The 21,066-nt window shown below is 44.9% G+C and overlaps 1 protein-coding gene across 2 annotated transcripts in view; it reads right to left on the bottom strand.

Annotated features, from left to right (window-relative positions):
• Nucleotides 1–8,681: 8,681 nt before the first annotated feature.
• The window catches only part of Eps15 (epidermal growth factor receptor pathway substrate 15), a 102,823-nt gene continuing 90,438 nt past the window's right edge, over nucleotides 8,682–21,066 (bottom strand). Inside the window, exons 22-25 of one of the 2 annotated variants that reach the window (XM_055628801.1) lie at nucleotides 18,086–18,162; nucleotides 16,585–16,747; nucleotides 13,761–13,942; nucleotides 8,682–11,070 (exon numbers count right to left, since the gene is read on the bottom strand). In XM_055628801.1, the coding sequence (XP_055484776.1) occupies nucleotides 10,924–11,070; nucleotides 13,761–13,942; nucleotides 16,585–16,747; nucleotides 18,086–18,162 (569 nt within the window). In that variant the 3' untranslated portion in view covers nucleotides 8,682–10,923. The remainder of the gene's footprint in view (nucleotides 11,071–13,760; nucleotides 13,943–16,584; nucleotides 16,748–18,085; nucleotides 18,163–21,066) is intronic. The other variant, XM_055628802.1, reaches the window with a different exon arrangement.

Here is a 21,066-nt window from a genome sequence, read left to right as displayed (position 1 = left end):
GACCACCAGGAGACAGTGGAGCCAGCCCTCGCAGATTTGGGGATCTTTCAGGAAATGAAGTACTGATCGATCTTAAGCTGTGACCCCCAATAACCTATTTCTCCCCATGTTAAAAAGCACCCCAGCCGCCCCGTGTTTCTGTCTTCCTGCACTCCAAAGGCAGGACAAAGCTCACTTGAAGTTTTTTCCTGAGCCATCACCAGGGACAGAGGTGCTAATGAAGGATCTCTCCTCGCAGACTCTTATTCCCAGCAATGTGGGAGGTTAGAATCCTGCAGTTTAAATAGTTGACATTATAGAAACTTGGAGCTTTAAACCACAAGCCTAGGAATCACCAATGCCTCAACTTGAAGGCTCTGAGAGGCATGAGTGAAAACTTAGCAGTGGCCTCAGGCCCCCTGCAACTATGCTGCCCAAGGATTAGTTTAGACCCTTGCAACCTAAGGCCTCCAACGCCCCTCTGGCTCAGGCTCGCACCAACAGCAGCACAAACCACACCTGGGGACTGTGGAGTCAAGTTGAGGCCAGGTAAGTGGTGATGTTCATACTAAGGTATACAGGCTCCAGGAGTCACTTCCCCAACAGTTCTGAAATTACTCACTTCTCCCACGCCGGTGCCACCTCCGAGCCCTGAAATTTTCCCAGTCTCTTCCGTTCAAGGAAAAGATTTCTTCACTCCCAGGAAGGAAGTGAACTTGCATTTACTCAACACCAATCACTCCCCAATGCTGTCCACGGCAACTGCTGGGCTTTGAAGGCGTGGACGTTCAGGCCGCTCATGCACAGGTGTGGCCTTGCCCAGAGACCCATCCCTCTTCCCCTGACTCTCTGGTCTGTGGCTCCATCAAGTCTCTGCTCCTTCTGTTGTGCATCTCTTTCCCACTGGCCCCCTTGCTCTAATCTCTACCAGTGGGCCTGTCCTAGGTCATCAATCTGGCTTCCCTTCGGGTTTCCCTGCTTCTGGTCTCTCCACACAAACACACGCAGAGAATACGTGAGAGGCTCCTGTTGCCCATAGGACAGAACAACTCAGTTTCCATCAGCAGGGTCTAGACAGGGAGAAACACGCTGGGATCCGGCCAGGCTTCATTATGACAGTCAAGGAATCCTGTCCTCTTCAGAAATTAGTCCTTGAATCAACAGAACCAAAACATACTGAGACCCATTTTTACCTGGCTCTCAGGACTGCCTCGTGTAAAAAGGAGTAGACGGCCATAATCTATAGCTGAGATGGTCTGTCTGGACAATCGTTTCTCTTCAGGGTGCCATGGTCACCTTCAGACAGAGCAGGGCTCTTGCCTAGAGCCTTTGGGTGCTTTCCAATCATGCCCTTTGTTCTGGCCAGGCTGCTTCTCTGGGCTCCTCGGATCTTCAATTCTTAGCCTTTTTGCTCTCACAGACATACATTGGGCTATGACAAAAACCATTCTCGCTCTAGGAGGCTCTGAGCATGCTCCATTTTATTGCACACCCCACCATCTTCCTGCACCCTTTAGCCAGAACCTATTTCTGATATCCCCCATCTACCTTTGTCTAGGCTGGTGTTTATGCATTAGAATGTGGTCTCCGAGAGCAGAGGCCTCTGTGTCTGAATTCAAACTGTGGCCACGATGCCTCATGACGAACTGAAGGACTGAATGAGAAGCATAAGACACAAGTGAATGTTCTAGTGCCCCAGACCTGAAGACCCAGGGCTGGACAGGGCAAAGGCCCCCAGGGTCAAGCTGACCACCTGAGTTCTATCCCTGGGACCCACATGGCAGAGGAGAGAACTGACTCCTAAAAGTTGCCCTCTGACCTCCATCTGCATGTGTCCTATGGCACATGCCCACCTCCCCAATAAAAACATGAAAATTAAAACAAAACAAAAAAACAGTGTGCCAGGCGGTGGTGGCCCACGTCTCTAATCCCAGCTCGGGGGAGGCAGAGGCAGGTGGATCTCTGAGTTCGAGGCCAGCCTGGTCTACAGAGCGAGTTCTAGGCCAGCCAGGGCTGCACAGAGAGAGAACCTGTCTGTAGTTGGGGTGGGGAGACTGTGACTCAGGTGGCATTTACACAGTGTCAGAGAATGAAGATTGTTTTCCAGGCAGATCCGAGCATCTGCAGCCCGGCTGTAGGAACACCTCAAGGCAGATGCAGCTGCTGCTAACTCAGTTCCAGCGGCTGCTCTGTGAGTGCTTGCTTTCGGTCTTTCCCCTGTACCCCAGGCCAGTTTCAAATTTGAACTCACTAGGTACTGAACCTTGAACTCCTGATCTGATTTTCCTGTATATGCCCAGCCCTCACGGGAGAGTTTTAAAGTAGAAAAGAAAACTCCTGGGTAGGGTTTTAGAAAGGATGAGAGCAGAGGGAGGACCGGACTCCTGGAGAGGGAGGGCAAAGCTCTAGCAGACTCCGAAGAGATCCTGGAGATAAATCAGCAGGATGTAGACCAGGGAAGGGGTGAGGAGGGAGGGGCCAGCGGTGACTCCCAGGTTTCAGGCTTGGGCAACTGGGTGGATGATAGTGTCTTCCGCTGAGATGGGGACACAGGATGAGGAACAGGTTGGGGGGGGGGGTGTAGGATCACGATTGTGGCTGGTCAAGTGAGGGGTGCTCAGCACAGTCCCTCTCCCGGGGCCAGCGGTGTGGGCATCGGCTGTGGCAGACGGAGGACTTGTGGGGTCAGTTTAGACAGCAAGCACGTCTGAAGGCACCAGGTCATCCAGATATGGGGGAGGTTGGGGAAGTGACACCCAGAGGACAGAATGACACACCCCTGCAGGGCTGCCCGTGGGGGAACTTTGGTGCCCGCGTTCCCCGCACTGGGGCTGGGGACAAGGGTCTCCTTTTCCACCCTGCAAGCCCCAAGGGCCTGCCCAGACAAAAGCAGCTCTGCTTTAGGTGGAGTACGGCTGCCTCCCTCTCCTTCTTAGACCCTGCTCAGGGCGGGCGCAGGGGAGCAGGGAGGCTCCGGATTGCCCTTGAGACAATCCAGTTGGACCCCAGCTCCCTCGCTGTTCCCCCCCCCCCCCCGCGCCCCCGTCCTGTACCTGCGGTCTTTTCTCCTGGACGCCGCCCTCTTCCAGGTGGTCAGGAAGGCCATGGGCGCTGGCTGGCTGGCACAGGCGCGCAGGCGGCCCCCGGCGGCGGCAGGGACTCGGCAGGGGCTCTCTGGTGGCAGCACCTGGAGCCGAGCAGGGCGGGCCGGCCCCACCCAGCATTGCGGCGCCTCCCTTCCCGCCGCAGGCCTGGGACAAGGGCGCGTCCGTTCCACCCCGGTCCGCACGGGATCCATCCTGGGGCACAGAGAGGGCCAAGCTTGTCCTGGATCGCTCGCTTCACGAACTTCAGGTTCGGTGGGGCTGGGTCGGAGCCCAAGCCGCCACAGCCTCGTGCGCTTTCAGCATTTTATATCACGCTGACAGTGAGAACGGGCTCTGGCACCCACCAGTGTGGTCCAGCGGGCACTTGTGGGTGCCTACACGAGCCCAGCCGAAGGTAAGAGGCAGAGGAGCAGCCTGAGAGGACCCGGGACCTCCTGGAAGCCCGGGGTGTGTGTGTGTGTGTGTGTGTGTGTGTGCGCGCACGGGACTGAGAGCTCCCATGCTCCTTTTGGGCTGGGTCTGTGCCCCAGGGGCTTGTGCATTGCAAGTCTCCTGCCCAATACATTGTGATGGAGTCTCACAAGCCAGGTGTGTTCAATATGCCAACCTCTGAGTCACACGCGTCACACAAAATCTTATCTTCGGCTTGCTACACACCACACACCTCCACTCTGACAGCTCAAGTCCGGAGGCTTGTTCAGCCCAGCCAGGGCTCCCGTCTGTCTTTCTGCCCCACCGTTCAGCTTGGCCAGTCCGGCAGTCACTCGCCGTCCCTGCTGGGCAGAGAGGAGGTGACATTTCCCCCTCTCTCTGAGCACACCTCAGAGTTCAGGGCGCCCGAGAATGCTGCCTATCCAACCACAGAACGAGTGTGTCCAGACCCTGACATTCCAGCTCAGGTGCACCCACAGGCTTTGGGAACCCCTTGGCTCAGCTTGGTAGTATTGGGCATGGAAGATAGCCAGGGCTCTCCTGGACTCAGGCAAGAAACCTCGGAATAACACCAGAGCCCAGTCTCCTGACAGGACTAAGTCCCAGCCAGCCACCACCACTTCCTCCAGGAAGCCCTCCAGGTGCCCCTCCCCGAAAGTCACTCCTTGTTCAGAGGCCACATTTTGGTCTAGTATGTAGAACTAGGTACTTTTAACAACAACAACAACAACAACAAAAATTTTGAACATTCTATTTGTGTGCATGCATTTGGAGTTCAAAGGACTTTTTTTTTTTTTGAACAGTGTATTTTTGTTAATTTATTTAATTTTATGTGCATTAGTGTGAAGGTGTCAGATCCCTTGGAACTGGGTGTTACAGGCAGTTGTGAGCTGCCATATGGGTACTAGGAATGGAACCCAGGTCCTTTGGAAGAGCAGGCAGTGCTCTTAACCACTGAGCCATCTCTCTAGCCCTGAAAAGACAGTTTTTGAGTCAGCTCTCTTTTGGCCTGTGGGTTCTGGGAAATGAAGTCACTCTCGGTGGCAAGGGCTTTTTACCCACCGAGCCATCTCACCAAGCCCAACACTACACATTTAACAGTAATCCACAAAACCAGTCTTTCTTCATATTCCTTCTTCTCCCCCTTCCCTTCCCATCCGTCCATCCGTCCATCCATCCATCCATCCATCCATCCATCCATCCATCCACCTATCTCTGTTTTGTTTGAGACAGTCTCACTCTAACTTCAGCTGCCCTTGAACCACCTTCCTGCCTCCCAGGTGCTTGGTTTACATGCAAGAACCACCACGCCCAGCTCCACTTCGAAGATTTCTATCTGAGGGCACGAAGGAGGCACCTCCTATCTGTCCTCCTGAACCTGGTACCACTGCTAACCACAGCTGAGTCAATGAGGGAAGCTGTACCTAGTAAGTTGTTATCAGCAGCAGGCACTATAGGGAGGATTTGCACACCAACTCCAACATTGAACACTGACCTGCCTGGGCAACAGTCATTGCTTCTCTCCCAAACACCACCCAGCTCAGAAGTTTAGAACTGCTTCTGAGGTTGAGGCAAGAGCTTGGGTTCAACTTGGAGGTTCTTTGTTTGTTGAGCCAAGGTCCCTCTGTATAGCCCTGGCTGTCCCGGAACTCACCCTGTAGACCAGGCTGGCCTCGAACTCCCAGAGATCTGCCTGCCTCTGCCTCCTGAGTGCTGGGACTAAAAGTGTGCACCACCGCCACCCTGCAACTCCTTAAACACTCCTGGGCATTTCCATTTCTCAGTTTCTACTTAGAATTATATTTGGCATTATTTTAAAGTCTTCGTAAGTACCAACTCAATCCTCAACCCCATAAAACACGCGTTCTTTTACACTTCGCTTTTTTTTCCCCTCAGAGGTTTCTTTTCCTATGTGAGGGTGTTTCGCCTGCAGGTACTAAGTGTGTATTGCCCATGGAGGCCACAGCAGCCTGTCCGATCCCTTGGAGCTGGGATCACAGTCTTGTGAGCTGCCGCTGGGTGCTGGGAACGAAATCAAACTCCTCTGAAAGAATAACAATTGCTCTTTACCATGGGACCATCATCCATCTCTCCAGCCCCCTACACCTCAGCTTTAATAATTGAGACAGGTGGTCAGAGAGGAGTCATTTGCTCCAGTACCATGTGTGCCAGGAAAGCGTGTGGTCGGAGAGTCAAGAGACTTGCTCTAAGCTACAGACCTAGGAAACAGGCAGGCAAGAATTAGTTAATAATGGCACGGGGGTCTTCCAGTCGCTGAGGCTGGCAACAAGCTCCTGGACACAAACAGCGTCAGCCTCTGCGGCTCTGACTGAAGGCATGTACTACCATCCCTGGTTCAAGAAAAACTCTCTCTCGTTCATGCAGGATGTATGTAACATACAGACCTGAATTTGGGCTTTTAAAAACCAGTGGCCTTCACTTTGTCTTGTGATCCAGCACATATTCACTGACAAACTCTACTTCCTGAGATTTAAAATGATGCTCTTTAACACACTCAACTATTTACACACAGTGAATAAAAAGCAAAGGTATGCAGAGTTATCTCAAAGAGACAAACAGCCACCCAACCAGCCAAACCAGGCGTCAGCTCAATAAATGTATTAATCTGGAAAACCATGCCCGTGGCCCCGTCTGAGCTCAAGAGGAGCCTGTGCACCAGGAAGGAAGGACTCCTGTTCAAGCTACCATGGGCCAAGCCCAGCGACTACATTAATGGGAAAGTGATGTTCAGGACGGAAGGCTCATGGAATCTGGGCTGGACTTCAACTCCTTACAGAGCCAAAGATGACCTTTGACTTCTGATCCTCCTGCCTGTGTCCCTGGCACTGGGATCACAGGTGTGCAATCCCGCGCAGTTACCGGGTGCTGGGGATGGAGCCCAGGGTGTCACGCGTTCTGGGCATGCTGAGCTACATCCTCATTCCCTCTACTTTCCTAGTTTTGTTTTTTTTTTTTTTTTTTTTCATAGCTTCATCTTACTGGTTACTTTTCATTGTAGTCAGATTTTGTTTCTTTAAAAACACAAAAAAATTATGGGAATATGTTTTTGTTTTAATCCTAGGTGTAGGATACGGGGCTGCTTCTGTCCACAGCAGCTATGATTTGCCTCATGCTCCAGCAGGGTCGTGATTTCATCAGCTCCGGACAGTTGACATTTGCAATTCTGAGGACTCTTGAGAGGGTGTTTAAACACCAGAGCCCAAGAGAGGTGTGACTGTTGTTTGTGTTGGTGGCTGTTTGGAGGTATCTTGACAAGGATCAAATTTGCCCCAAGGAACTCAACACCCCTAATTAGGAGGAAGTAGTCTAACAATATTGACGGGCTCTTTTCCCTTTAACTTTCTTCCTCTCCTACCTAGTTTTGGAGTGTTGGAAGGGATAGGAGTAGTATAGGGAGGTAGAAAAAATAACGCAATAAAGTAGCCAGAAGTCCAGCTACATTTAATTTTTGTTTGACCTATTGCTTCAATCTTGTAACCCAGGCAGGCCTTTGGTTCCCAGAACTTTTCTATGTGAGCCTCCAGAATGCCAGTCTTATTAGGCACAGACCAGCACCTGGCTTAAACTTGTATTTCTTCAATAAAAGGCAAGACTGGCCCTTTTTGCCATGTATTTATGGGTTAACATTAATAATTAACAACTGAGTTCTCATCTGTCGGCAACTCATGTAACTTAAACAAGAGTATTAATTGGACAATGCTCTTATTCAAGATTTATTTTTAATTATGTTCATATCTGTGTACATGAGTATGAATGCCTGAGAAGGCCAGAAAAGGGCACCGGATCCCTGGTAATGGAATTACAGGCAGTTGTGAGCCATCAGTGTGGGTGCTGGGAACTGAACTCTAGTCATCTTCCACAGCAACAAACTCCCAGGCTGAGGGAGTCAGTGTTTTCTTCCTTCCTTCCTTCCTTCCTTCCTTCCTTCCTTCCTTCCTTCCTTCCTTCCTTCCTTCCTTCCTTCCTTCCTTCCTTCCTTCTTCTTTCTTGACAGTCTGCCTATGAAGACCCTCAAGAGATCCACCTGCCCCAGCCTTTTCAGTGCTGGGGTTAAGGGTGTGCACCACACTGGGCTCTGAAGGAGGTTTTAATATGTTAGGTGCAATGTAGAAGGCTTACGCCATCAAGAGTGACTGCACAGATTACCTCCGTTACGAGTAGCGAGTAGCAGTTAACCTCTAGAGCCAGTTTCTTGGGTTCTTACTTGGATATTTCTGAACAATGAGACGCCTGTATTTTCAGAGTTATGGTTGTGGGGACCGAGTGGACTGGTATTTACAACTTTAAAAATGTTACCTGTTATTATCATTTATCACGCCCTGCTTCTGCCATCTTCTGTAAACACCCTTCACACAGAATGAAGTAAGGTGTGCAAGCTGCATGCAGGATCATGTTGGGATTAAGCAATCAGCTGTGTAAGCTGAAGCACTCTGCTGTAACTTTCTGAGTACCAGGTTCTCCATTTCAAAAATGGAAGAAGGCCTATCTCCACTTAGTCCTACTATGACAACTGACAAGAAGCAAAGGCACAGACACAAAATGCTTGGCACAGGGCTTCCATATACCACAGCCTAATGGGAGGCTGAGAGAAGAGCTCAGGGGCAAAGCGCTGGGCTGGCATGCACACAGCTCTGGAGTGGTGATGGTGAGTTTATTTTCTTAAAATAACCAATATGAAAAAGGTGTCAAGCTGGCCGGGACATTACATGCCTATAACCCCAACTTCTCAGGAAGATGAGGCAGAAGGGCTGAGCTGGAGTTTAGCCTGACCTAGCAAGACCTGCAACCTAACAAAAGAAGATGGCCAAAGTCAAACTACCAAAGTCATGAACAAGGAAGTGAAGTTCCGGGACTCACAGCCTAAAGAACTTTCTTTTTTTGTCAGACTTAGAACTTGCTACATAGACTAGGCTGGGCCTCAAGGACCCATTTGCTTTGCCTCCTGGGTTAAAGGCGTGCACAACCTTGTCCGCTTACAGAATTTTCTCAAAGTTATATTCTTAAAACAGCAGAAAAAAGGACTTGAGGATGGAGTGCCCTAAGAATCCAAGGCAAGAGACACAGCCACACATTTCAGGCTCTATTTCTATGCAGATACATTTCCTAACTTCCTTTCACAAAAGAGAACAAAACAACAAAAAGTGATAGTCAACATTTATTTATTCATACAGTATTGCCGGAAACACTTTGCACAGGACAGTGTATGCTGACTGCGACTTATCTCCTCATTTGCACCATCAAGAAGATGCAAGCTTCAATGCAAAGGATAGCTAGTACACGTTTTATTTCTTAGAGTTTATTATCTCATAATTACAACTGCAATTTATAAGTCTGAAACATGAGAAAAATTCTATGACGAGAGCTCAAATAAAGCTGAACAAGTGAGGAAAAGATGGTTAAAACTCTGTCTTTGTTTCAAGCGCAGGCTTTGGAGCCAGGGTCAACACCATAAAACATCACAAATGACTCTTAAGACATTTGCTCTATACAGTCAAGCATGGAGCTACAGCTATGTTTATATGATCTATACACACTTTAGTATGCTATTGGCCCACAGAGCACACACGTCTTTATGAGCCAGCTAAGTGCACTGAAGATTAGGAACACTTACTATACACCAAAAGTTAACATTTATAAGTTATACATATTTAATATTTCCAGAGTGTTTTTAATTAAACATTTTTAAAGCATTTTAAACATTTTTCACTTTTCTCAGTGCAAAAGAAGGTTATTCAAGTCAACTTACCTTTCTCCTGAGGAGTCAGAGGAGGGAACAAACAGAAAACTCTGCCCATCACAGCCCAACACAACCTTCCTGTCACCCTTTGCAGCACACACTGAGGCCACTGGATTAGTTGCCACAACTAAAGCCTTGTGATTATGACTCAGCCCTTACTTCATATTTATGACTTTTATGTTGAAATACTGATTTACAAAAGTAGAAAAAGTTAGCAGTGCAACAAAGCGGCTTAAGTTCGTTTTCAATTCCAGCCAAAAAAGAGCACCATTTCAAGATGGACTGACGGGACACTGGGGGATGTACACAGGCCGGCAGCAAGTTACTCTGGCCAACACGGTTCAATACCACCTTAACTCGGTGAGAGTTTTAAATAGTTTGTAGGTGCATTTTTCTTTACCTTGGCACTGAACACACTCCATCAGTAACTAAAATCAAATCCAGCTGGCTGTCAGGCCAGGCTAGGACAAGATGGGCTCTGATAACAAGGAGGGCTTTGATCATTTGGCAAGTCTGCTTCTTCTTCTCTCAATTTAAAAGCTAGGAATTGTTTTGGGGGGGGAGGATGGAGTAGCTTGTCAATTTCATAGGTGGAAAAAAGCAAGCAAATAAAGTAATTTAAACTACAAAGATGGACAAGAAACAATAGCATTGAACAAAAGTTACTTCTTCCATTTGTATCACTGTAAATAGCTGGGCCCCCACTAAAGAAACAAAACGCATAACGAAGACCAAAGTACCTTCTTTGACTTCTAGCTTCCTAGACCTTCCTAGACCTCAGGATTCTTACCAACCAAGGCCAGTGCAGCTGCAAAGGTAGAAGGTGCAGGCCAAGTGTTTGCTTACTTTAACTGATAGGTTGTATTTTAAGCTACAAGTTTTCCTCACTAGCTGTAAGAGGTTGGTTGGTTTGTTTTTAACTAGGAAACGTGGTGAGGTATCTGTTAATCTTACAATTCTTTAAGTCCAGAGAAAGTTATTTTAAAAACATCTTTCACATACCAGGTTGTAATGCTTTTATTTAGGAAATTTCTTGAGCCTGGAGCAATAATAGTTTAAGTTAATTCATTTAGTTTTCAATAGTGGAGTTGATCCTATGCAGAGTACCTTCCCCTGTCTCTAACAAATTAATTCTATTTTCTCCAGAAGTACAGATAATGTACTTTAAATTGGCTGATTTGTACCGATCAAAAGAAACAGGGTGCTCCTTCCTTTCCCTCCTCAGCTCAGGGAGAATACCTGCACTTTCAAGACTCCAGTCGCTATCACAGTAAGTACAGAACCAGGGCAGGACAGCGAGAAACTACATCCGCTAGGTCTCAGGCGGCAGAGCTTAGTGCGCTAGCTTCACAGGGAACAGTACAAGCAGGCAAGAGTTCACTGTAAATGCACACCAGAACAGGGGTCTAGGTGAAGCGGTCTAATTAGGGTACTGCTTTTGGAAGAAAAAAATAAAAGGTACATTTGAAATAGCTTTTTCCTCCCCAAAAAAACAAAACAACAACAACAAAAAACTAGACTTTTGTCACATTTATAGGAATCTCAAACCTTTTGTATCCCATGCTCCTAGGTAGTTTGATGACATGGTAAATAGCTTCAGGGTTCAAGAAGAAGAGCACTGTACTGCTGACAAAGACAAATAACTCTTCATGCTTCTGAGATTTCTGATTTGCTAAGTGCAATGGCCAGTTCCAAGTCTTCTTGTTCCTGCTGATTTAGTCTGGCAAGCCTCTGTTCTTCTTCTCTCTCACTTTCTCTCTTTGCCCACTCAATCATGTCTTCTTCAGAGGGATACTGCCATTTAAAAAACCAAAAAAAAAAAAAAAAAGAATAAGAAAAATAAACAAAGACATAAAAAAACGTTTTATAAAAGATCATTAACTACTTGCTTTACCCAAAGAACTCTGCCTCTGTGAATACTGTTACTTCCTTATTGTTTTTTTTGAAAATATATTTTAACTACTTATTGAGCTCTGATTTACTTTAAAATTTTAATGCACTCTATGGGGAAGGAAAGTCTATAAATACAATAAAACCTATAAAGTAAAGACATTAAAATCATCACTTTAAAAAACAGCAGTTACAGGCCTGGTGGCACACGGGAGACTGAGGCAGGAGGACTGCAAATCAGAAGCCAATCTAGGACACATAGTGATATTCTGTCTCAAAACAGACAGATGCTTAGGACAGAATAGTAAATTTAAAAATAGGAGTGGTCTAGTCTTCCAATCCGATATAAAATATTTGCTTTTTAAACTATAGTGATCACTTAGCACATACAGTAATTTTTTTCTTCTTTTTCCTTCCTTCCTTTTAAAGAGTCTGTCCTTTTAAAGACAGATTCTCACTAGGTGAATCAAGTTTGTCTCAAACTCATGATCCTCCTTGACTGTGTCCTGGGTTGCGGGATTACAACCACCTGGCAGCATTTCTGACCATTGACTCATTAAAATTAATGCCACTGGCAACAGAAAGCAGCCTTACCTGGCTCTTTCAGGAAACCCCAAAACTATAAAGCAAAAACAGGCAAATTTTGCTAAATATAAGAGCATTAGATATAGTATGTGAACCAAATCATTAAAACAAAAACACTGAAGATTGATAGTTTTTAGAAACTTTTAACTCAGTTTTACATAACTAAAATGATTCAGTTTTAAGTAAAGCCTTAATACTAATGATTAGATTGGAAAAAATATTTGTAACTACAACGAAACTTCAACTTTAATAGAAACCAGATACAAAATTCTACCTGGTTTCAGCCTCGTCTCACGAGGAGACCCATCAAAAAGAGAGAAACACACTGGAAGACTGGGCAGTGCACCTTGACTCTTGGTGTGCTTACCAAGCCTCTCCACTGAAAACAGAGCTTACTATGAGCTGCTTTATGCTGCACTGTGAGAGATTCTCAAGTATGAAACAAGCAAATGGCCCCCACCATTGTTCAAGACTCATTCCAACCAGGTTTTGTCTTACAGAACCATATTTAACACACTGACTACCACAAACTGCCAGACTGTTATTTACACTGAGAACGACAGTCTCCTAAGAAAGCTATTTTTCCACTCTTCTCTGTTTGAAACAACTCAAATTCCACCTGTCACGGCATGTAAACATAATTCTGAGTTGCCATTTCTTTTTCGTATTAAAAACAGGGATCTCTGTGTCATTCCTTTATACTCACGTGATGCCCCTGGAGTCTAACGGCACAAACTCAAAAGGTGGGCACTGCGACTATCTTGGCTGCATGCAGACTCTTGCCCAACTCTTGTCTAAGATTTAATTTATTTATTATATATACAGTGTTCTGCCTGCATGTGCGCCTGCACGCCAGAAAAGGGCACCAGATCTCACTATAGATGGTTGTAAGCCACCATGTGGGTGCTGGTAACTGAACTCACAACCTCTGGGAGAGCAGACAGTGCTCTTAACCTCTGAGCCATTTCTCCAACTCCTGCCCAATTCTTTTCTAAGTAGACAGAGCAGTAACAAGGATAAAATAACTAGCAAGAGAACCCAAATAGTACTTGCTGTGACCAGGGGCATTTGGCCACTCAATTGCTCATCTCCAAAGTCAAGGACAAAAAGGTGACAAACAGAAAATTTCCTCTTATAGAATAGGCAGTGCTAATGAATGTCACTTTGCCTGAAAAAAAAAAAATCTGGGAAAATAAAACTTTGTTAGCTACTCTAAGACTTTCATTTTTTTTTTTTTTACCAAATTTGCTTTATTTGAGGAATGATGAAATATATGACGCCTTCACAATCAGTTGCTCCATTTCTAATGTCGTGAAGGAAGGCCTTGCTAAGCTATTTTCATAGCACTTCTCCAAGTTTCGGAAAGAATTCTTAGATCTGAACAAGTTTATTTCCTAAATCTGAAAAGGCTATCATGGTAGAGCAGAAGCTTAGCACGAATGAGTAACGGGGTTCACAGATCAATAAAAAGAACCACCACCACCATACCACCAAACCATGACACCTACTATGTGAATATAGTGAGTAAAGAGTTTTGTTTTGTATTCAAAGAACCCCTGCACTGCTCCCTCAACCGAAACTGCCAACTGGTCTCTAGAAACTGCTAAAGCTTTGTACACAAACACACATACACAGCTACAAATAACAAGCTTGTTACTAGCATTATACACAATAGGCAGACAGCAAACCTTGTAATCATTATCATATAACCATTTGCCAAATAACTGTCAAGACTTTACTTATACCTATATTACCAAGATGGAGAGAAGGGTTTATAAAACAACTTGTTTATGAGAACCACGAAGACTAAAATCAGCTGAGCAACAGAATCATCTAAGAACCAGCAAAACCAAACCAAACAGAGGTTTCGCTTGGGGGAAGAATAAAACATAATTTTTAGTATGTTGGTAAAATGATGCAAATTTGGCAGACTATGAAGAAATCTTTGAAAACTCTTCAAACTCTAAATGGAAAGATTTTCCCCCAAACAGCCCATTCACAGTACTTACAGCACTGAAGTTAGCAAAATTGCTTGGGTCAGCCTCTTTATTGGTAGTGGCAGTAGAAGCAAATGGATCACAAAACATATCAGGATCTTTTTCTTTGGGACTATCATTGCCTGGGAAAGGCTGAAATGGATCATTCAGTTTAAAGGGATCAGAAGAATCCAATTTGTTGATGGGTCTTTTCCCTGGATCAAAATCATGACAGTTAACCAGCAGATAGAGCAAACACCAGCACACAAGCACACGCTCACAGCACTCAAAGCGCTGCAGGGCAGGGTAAGAGCCAAGGCACACTCTCAGTACTGCCTTGACCGGCCACAATTGTCCTCAGAGCAGCCATGCTTCTCTCTCAAACAGATTTCAGGTGCAGGTAGGTGGACAAAACCCAAATCAACAACAAGAAAAGAGGAAATGGGCTAAGAATTGTGACTTCTGTCTAAAGATTAAGTCTGTCTTCATTTAAATAAGCATGTTCCTAAGGAAGATAATAAACAAGAAAAATGGTAAAGAATAAGCATTGAGCTCTTATAAGAGCTTAAGCCTGAAACTAGCAGCATTAGTGATAAGTGACTTTGAAATTTTGCAAGTTTCTTCTGTCTCTTCTCTGAATATTTACACATACATAATGCCTACTAGTATAAATAAGATCAACTTGACAAAACCTCATTTATTTTTTCCATCTATAAAACTTCAAGCTGAGAACGATCAACACTTAGAGGGCTACAGCCTCTATCTGTAGCTGCTGAAAACTAATCTTTGACCAAATAGCAGCATGCTGCCCTGATAAGTCATCACCTATTGTTTCAATACCATTATAAAGCAAGTTATTTTATTTATTTATTCCTCTTAGTCATTCATTCATTTATTTACTTGGTTTTTTGAGAGAGGGTCTCTCTGTGTAGCTCTGGCTGTCCTGGAACTCGCTCTGTAGACCAGGCTTGGCCTAGAACTCAGAAATCCACCTGCCTCTGCCTCCTGAGGGACAGGACTAAAGATGTGTGCTACCATGTCCAGCTAAGTTCTTACATTTTCAAGTTTTACATAAAGTGTTACTACTTCTTGAAGAAAAGAGGCCAAGTTTAAGATTCTTTGCATGTGTTTTTCCTACAGTGCAGTATGCTGATAGTCATAATTGACTCTTTTCATAAGTGTAGTTTATAAAGGACGCTTTTACCTCATACTTTTATCTCCTCTCTTCATTCTGAAGTCTTGGGACTTCAGAAAGTCCTGTGAAGGTATGCAAAATCTAAGCTTCAGCTACCATACAACTAAGGCAGGGAGGTTTTAGACATGGGAAATTACACTTCAGGTCACAGAGTAATGGCTGCAGTTGCAGCTTACAAAGCCCTAGGTTTGATCTTTAGCACCACTAAAAAGCCCAAACAAACAAAACCCCAAACAAAGGAGGAACAAAACCAAGCCTAGAGTTCATTCTAGCATTTGGGAGGTAGAGGTGGGAAGGAAGAGGAATTCAGTTTGAGGCCAGGCAGACCTACATGGGCACTGTCCAAAATCCAACACACAAACAGAAAAGGGTGGGGAATGTAACGCAGAGGGAGAGTGCTTTCCTCGCACAGGTGAGACCTGAGATCCACAGAACCGGGAGTGAGGCTGCGGTTCACAAACTGAGGCTAGGGCTGACCAAAATATGAATTTAAGGCCCCTGTCAGCGATCTCTTCAACAAGCCATTCTTTCCCTTTGCCCTTTCTACAATGACGGTCCCTGGAATGTCTTCAGCTTTACTATTATCGTGTCTGTTGTATATGATGTGTGTGTGAACACGTGTGCCACAGCGCATGAGTTGTCAGAGCACCTTGACGGAATCGGCTCTGCCTCCAAACCTTTACACGGATTCTGGGAGCTGACTGCAGGTCAGCTAACGCAGCAAGTGCGTGCACCTTATTACGCCGTCTCACTAGGCTCGTTTTCACTGGTATTAATTACGATACTAAGGTAGGGCATCTGGGTTTTAAAATTACACTCAGTGGGTGTAAAAATGTAAGTGAACAAAATATTACTTTAAAAAATATATAGACTCTGACCAACTTTGTTCTAACAATATATGATATAGGTGACTTTCCTTAAAAGATAAAATCACTTAACTCATTTACCTACATTTTGAACAGATATTTATACACTAGCAACTATACATGCTGTTAGCAAAAACCATGGGAAGGTCATAATGAAAAGGCAGGAATGATTATCTAACAACTGAAATGCCACCGGGAATGATGTAGGGATAAAAGCTCAGTGTGCCCAACAGCACTGTGTCTTCTCGTGGAGCAGCCTGGCAGCATGACCCGTGCTCAGCCGGGCTGCCTTCATAGCTACTTTATTGTGCTGTAACTGCAAACCTTTCCTATGTAAATACAACCCAGACCAAAGACAAAAGAAAACAAACAGTTTGTTCTTAGACTACAGAGAATTTTAAAATCAGATTTTTAAGGCCAGGTATAATGGTATATACCTTTAAAAACCTAGCACCCAGGAGGCAGAGGCTTCAAGAGTTTTGAGTTCAAGGCCAGCCTGGTATACAAAGCAAGTTCCAAGCCAAGCAAGGCTACTGTCTCAAACAAAACAAAATAAAAATCCATTACAAACTAAAGAAATTTTAAAGGGCAAGCAGTTCTTTTACCCTTCCTTGTCTTTTTCTAAATAAAAAAGAATTTAGGGAGACTTCAAGTTAGTTTTCTCTCAAGAAAATTAAGAAGACAGCAGTAGGCTTGTGCTAAGTGCCTGGCTCTTGCTTACAGCCCTTTATTTGACGTATAACGCTGGTAGAAGGGCCCACAGGACACTTTCTGGAGGAAAGGCCCCACTGCGTACCTGGGGGTGGCGGGCAGGGTCTTGTTGGAGTTCCAGTCTTGGGCGGCAGTGCCGGAGGAACGTCCTCACTCTTGGTGGGCGTCTCCTCCAGCACAGTGTGAGCAATGACCGCACTGCCGGCAGAACTTGATGTGGCAGGATTAAAAGGATCTTCATTGTTGACCTTTGTTTAAAAAACGTTTATATAGTATGATACACATGGGATCAGAAAGTATTCAGAAGAATGACTTAAGTATCATGCAGTTTTACTTCAATTCCTAGAGAAGTGACACTTTACTCTTCATATTCAAGGACAAATAGTATTAAAACCTGATCTGTAGGTATTCTTACATAACGACTTATCAAGAGCAACAAACATAGCAAACAGGCTAACTCTAGACTGAAGACTATTGAGTAAGCAGTAGGCAATACAAAACCTCCTCAGTTGTTGTTTGTTTTGTTTTGTTTTGAGACAGGGTCTGTGTAGCCCTGGCTGTCCTGGCTCACGCTGTACGCCGTGCCGACCTCCAACTTCTAGAGCTCCACCTGCCTCTGCCTCCAGAGTGCTGGGATTACAGGCCACCGTTCTCGGCTGAGGAGTGTGTGTGTGATTTTTTTCTAAGATGGTGTAGCACTGGCTGTCCTTGAACTCACAGACATCTACCTTCCTCTGACTCTCAAGTGCAGGCACCCGATAGAATGTTAAGTCTTAATGTATGTCTAAAAACTCTGACTTTCAAATATATGGGGGTAAAAAAATCAAAGTATGATATATTTAGGCCTTTCTTCCTCCCTACCTCCCTCCTTCCTTCCTTGTCAGGGTTTCTCTGTGTAGCCCCAGCTGTCCTGGAACTCACTCTGTAGACCAGGCTGGCTTTGAACTCACAAAGATCCACATGCCTCTGCCTGAGTGCTGGAACTAAAGGTATGCACCTCCCCCCGCCCTCCCCCAGCTAGGCCAGGGGTGTTTGAACTGCTGCACTATTAACTTTTGGGGACTGAGTAACTACGTTTGGGGGTGGGGGGACTCCTCAGTGTACTGGGGGTGTACTCACTAGGTGCAAGCAAGTTCTGACAACCACAAATGTCTCTCCACACTGTCAAATAGTCCTTGGAGGCAGACAATTTGGCTTATCTTCAAATGCATTCATATTTTTTTTTTTTTAGCCTAAATCAGTGCTACAGCTATGCTGGACAATAAGCCGCCGACACTCAGGTCAGAGTTTATGCACGTTTATCTTGGTGCAGGCACTAATAACTTCAAAGAGAAAAATCAAGTAGACAGTATACAATGAATGGAATAAGAAGTATTATGCCTACTGACCCAGATAGTACACAGGGAGAGATGTAATTCAACTAGAAAAGAAACATTTAAATAGACAACTCTAACTGTAACACTGAGCAGACCTTTCAGAAGCAAATGTAACCACCCGTGAGTGCAATCAAATCCCACATTTGTGAGAGAATGCTAACTGTAAGGAGTGCTGCTTATCTGATGAACATCCTGTGCTGTGAAGATTACCTTTGACAATGCGCTGAAGTCAGCAAATCCATCACCAAACGATTCATTTCCAAAAACAGAAGCAAAAGGGTCTGTGGCTAAAAGGAGTAAAGGAAATCAGTAAGACACTATATTTCATGTCTTTTTGTGTTGTTGTTATTGCTGTTCAATAACATTCAGAAAAATAATTCCTAAATTTGCAACTGGTGTATATACAGAATGGGTAAACACTGAACATACCAAATGGTGTATTCCTTAGTATAAATCAGCTGGTAATGACTCAAGATCACAACCCAGGTGCTACCTGGAGGAAAGGTGTGAAGTTCTGGACACACATGAAACAAGACAGCTCCTACAAACTACACTGTGTTGTTTGTTCCTTTCAAGAGATGTACAGCCCGGGATGGCATATGACTTTTATGTCTGTCAGCCTCTTAAATGCCGGGATCAGAGTCATTTGACAGTGTGCTTGGCCAAATTATTTCTAGTATTAGTATCAAGAGGTTTAAAGGACCATTAGTCACACATTTCACATGTCATTCAAATCTTATTTCAAATGCCACCTCTTCCACAAAACTTAGACAAACCCAGGCATCACTAATTTCCAGAGCAAGAACTGAATTCCTCATTCTCTATAGCAATAACTGTAGTCCACTCTATTCCATAGTTATCCAACACTCATAAGTAGTTTGCAGCACAAGCAGTTTGACTTTTTCATATGTTCCCCTACCTCTCCAGTCCAAGCTGTCACAGGCACAGTTCTAAGTGTGTTTATACGGAGGGAGGGAAGGTACACCTGCTAAAGTTCCAGGACAGATTTGCACCTAGGACATGTGGTTAAAAATTAAAAAGAAATGGCCGGGCATGGTGGTGCACACCTCCCAGCACCTGGGAGGTAGAGACAGGCAGATCTCTGTGAGTTCGAGGCCAGCCTGGTCTACAGAGCAAGTTCCAGGACAACCAGGGCTACACAGAAAAAAGCCTGTCTCAAATGTGAGAGACAGAGACAGAGAGAGACAGTGACAGAGACAGAGAGTTTATTAAGAAAGGGAAGCACCCTGTGAAAGGGAGTGGGCTAGATAATGGCATATGCTGAGAACACGAGGTACCTTAGTTCTTTTTTTTAAAAAGATGCTTTTTAAAAAATATATGTGCGTGTGTTGCATGCACGTATGTATATGTACATCTGTGCCTATGGAAGCAGCAGACGGCAGCAGATTCCTTGGAGCTGCAGTTACAGATGTTGTGAACTGCCAAATGGGTGCTGGAAACTGAACCTGGACCTCTGAAGAGCAGCCAGTGCTCTGATAGCTGAGCCATCTGTCCAGGTCCATGGCATCTTATTTTTATCTGCTTTGCTATCAAGGCAGTGAGAATGAAGTGGGTAAAGAGAGGAAGACACCGAGAGAACAGCAGTGACAGGTTTGTCACGGCTCTGCTTATGAAGAGGACACTGAAACTCCAATCACAGGAAACTGCAAGTTTAACTACAGAAGATGCTTCTCACTAATACAGCATCTGCTGAGCCCCCTGACGGGGTCTCTGTTCGCCAGAGGTTGGTGTCAGGCACGCCTTTCCTCTTCCTGCCTGCTACTCCTGACGTGTGGCAGCTAAGGCACAGCAACACTCACTGTTGATCAAGACAAGGGTAGCAAAAGAAGTGGTTTCGAGCTCCATTTCCTGAAGGAACTGATTATACTGTGTCATGACTTTTTCCTCTGTCTTTTTCCTCACTGACTTTACAAAAAGTTACAACACTTGTAGGAACACAGCTGAGTTAGGCCAGGACTGAAATGTTGTAAAAAATAATTTGAAAAATAACAATTGAAAAAATATTTCTATATGAAGAATATGTAATTGCTAGAGAGTTTTTCTACAAGATACTGAGGAAATATACCTTAGATGAATTCTTTTCCCCCTCAAATTAGAGAACTAGAATTAGGACAAGACTTTCTCGGCTGCTGGTTGGATGAAGCACAGGCTTGTTCAGAACCTAAGGATTCTGTTCTGATCATGCTGGAGGCCAGTCAGCAGGCAGCACATGGAGGCTAAGAGTGGCAGGTCAGGCTTTCAATGCAGACATGAACTCGCCAGGACCCTTTCTTCCCCCAAAATAAAGGCAATATGTTGGGGAAAATGTACAAAAGCATAACAAAGTCATCTATAATCTTATTATCTGAAATCACTTGTGAATCCTTTAGCAAATAACTTCAACAGCCTTTTTTTCCTGTTACACTATTATGACGTTTTGTAAAGGTAGAAACAAAAAAGCTATATTGCAGGTATATAACTTTGTATCCCTCCCCCAGCTTAACCACAGTTCTTATCAGTACCTGACCCACATCTGCCTCCACCCTTCAGTATAAGCTCTACAATGTGGGAAATTAGTTCTATTCTCTACTTTCTCCCCAAGGATGAGCACACGGTCTGGTGAGTAGGAGGTGCTGGAGTCTGTGACAGCATTGTGAAAATAGGGAGCAGAAGTCATGTTTTCATTAAGGATCCCCCAAATAGATATAATAGTCGTCAGCATAGCCAGCTGAGCAACAAGGGAGAAAGGGACAAATAAGAGTCTCCCGAAAGACCGTGCTGGGGTGTTGGCTTGGTGGTTAGGATAGAGGACATCCAGTTCCCAGAACCCACAGCGGACACCTCACAACTGCCTCACAACTGTAACTCCAGTTCCAGGGGACCCAATTCTATCATATGCATATGCCCATACACACACATAATTAAAAACAATTTTTTAAAGTTCCCCCACAGAGTAGCTGCTTACTGAAGAAGCCCAAGATGGAGAAACCCCTTATCTCTACACCCTATAAATGTAAGACCTAAGCTCAGCCTCCCAGTCCTCAGCAGACACCCCTCAATGAGATGCATCTGCAAAGAAACGTCTGTACCTTAAAGACATCACTGAGCTTCAGCACCCGGGGAGGTACTGTATTTCCTCAGTTAACACACACACACACACACACACACACACACACACACACACACACACA

Source organism: Psammomys obesus, unplaced genomic scaffold, assembly GCF_907164565.1.
Source record: "Psammomys obesus unplaced genomic scaffold, mPsaObe1.curated_primary_1811, whole genome shotgun sequence".
NCBI classification, from domain to species: Eukaryota; Metazoa; Chordata; class Mammalia; order Rodentia; family Muridae; genus Psammomys; species Psammomys obesus.
Note: the sequence above shows the minus strand (reverse complement) of the source record. Positions and strands in the feature narration are given on the sequence as shown.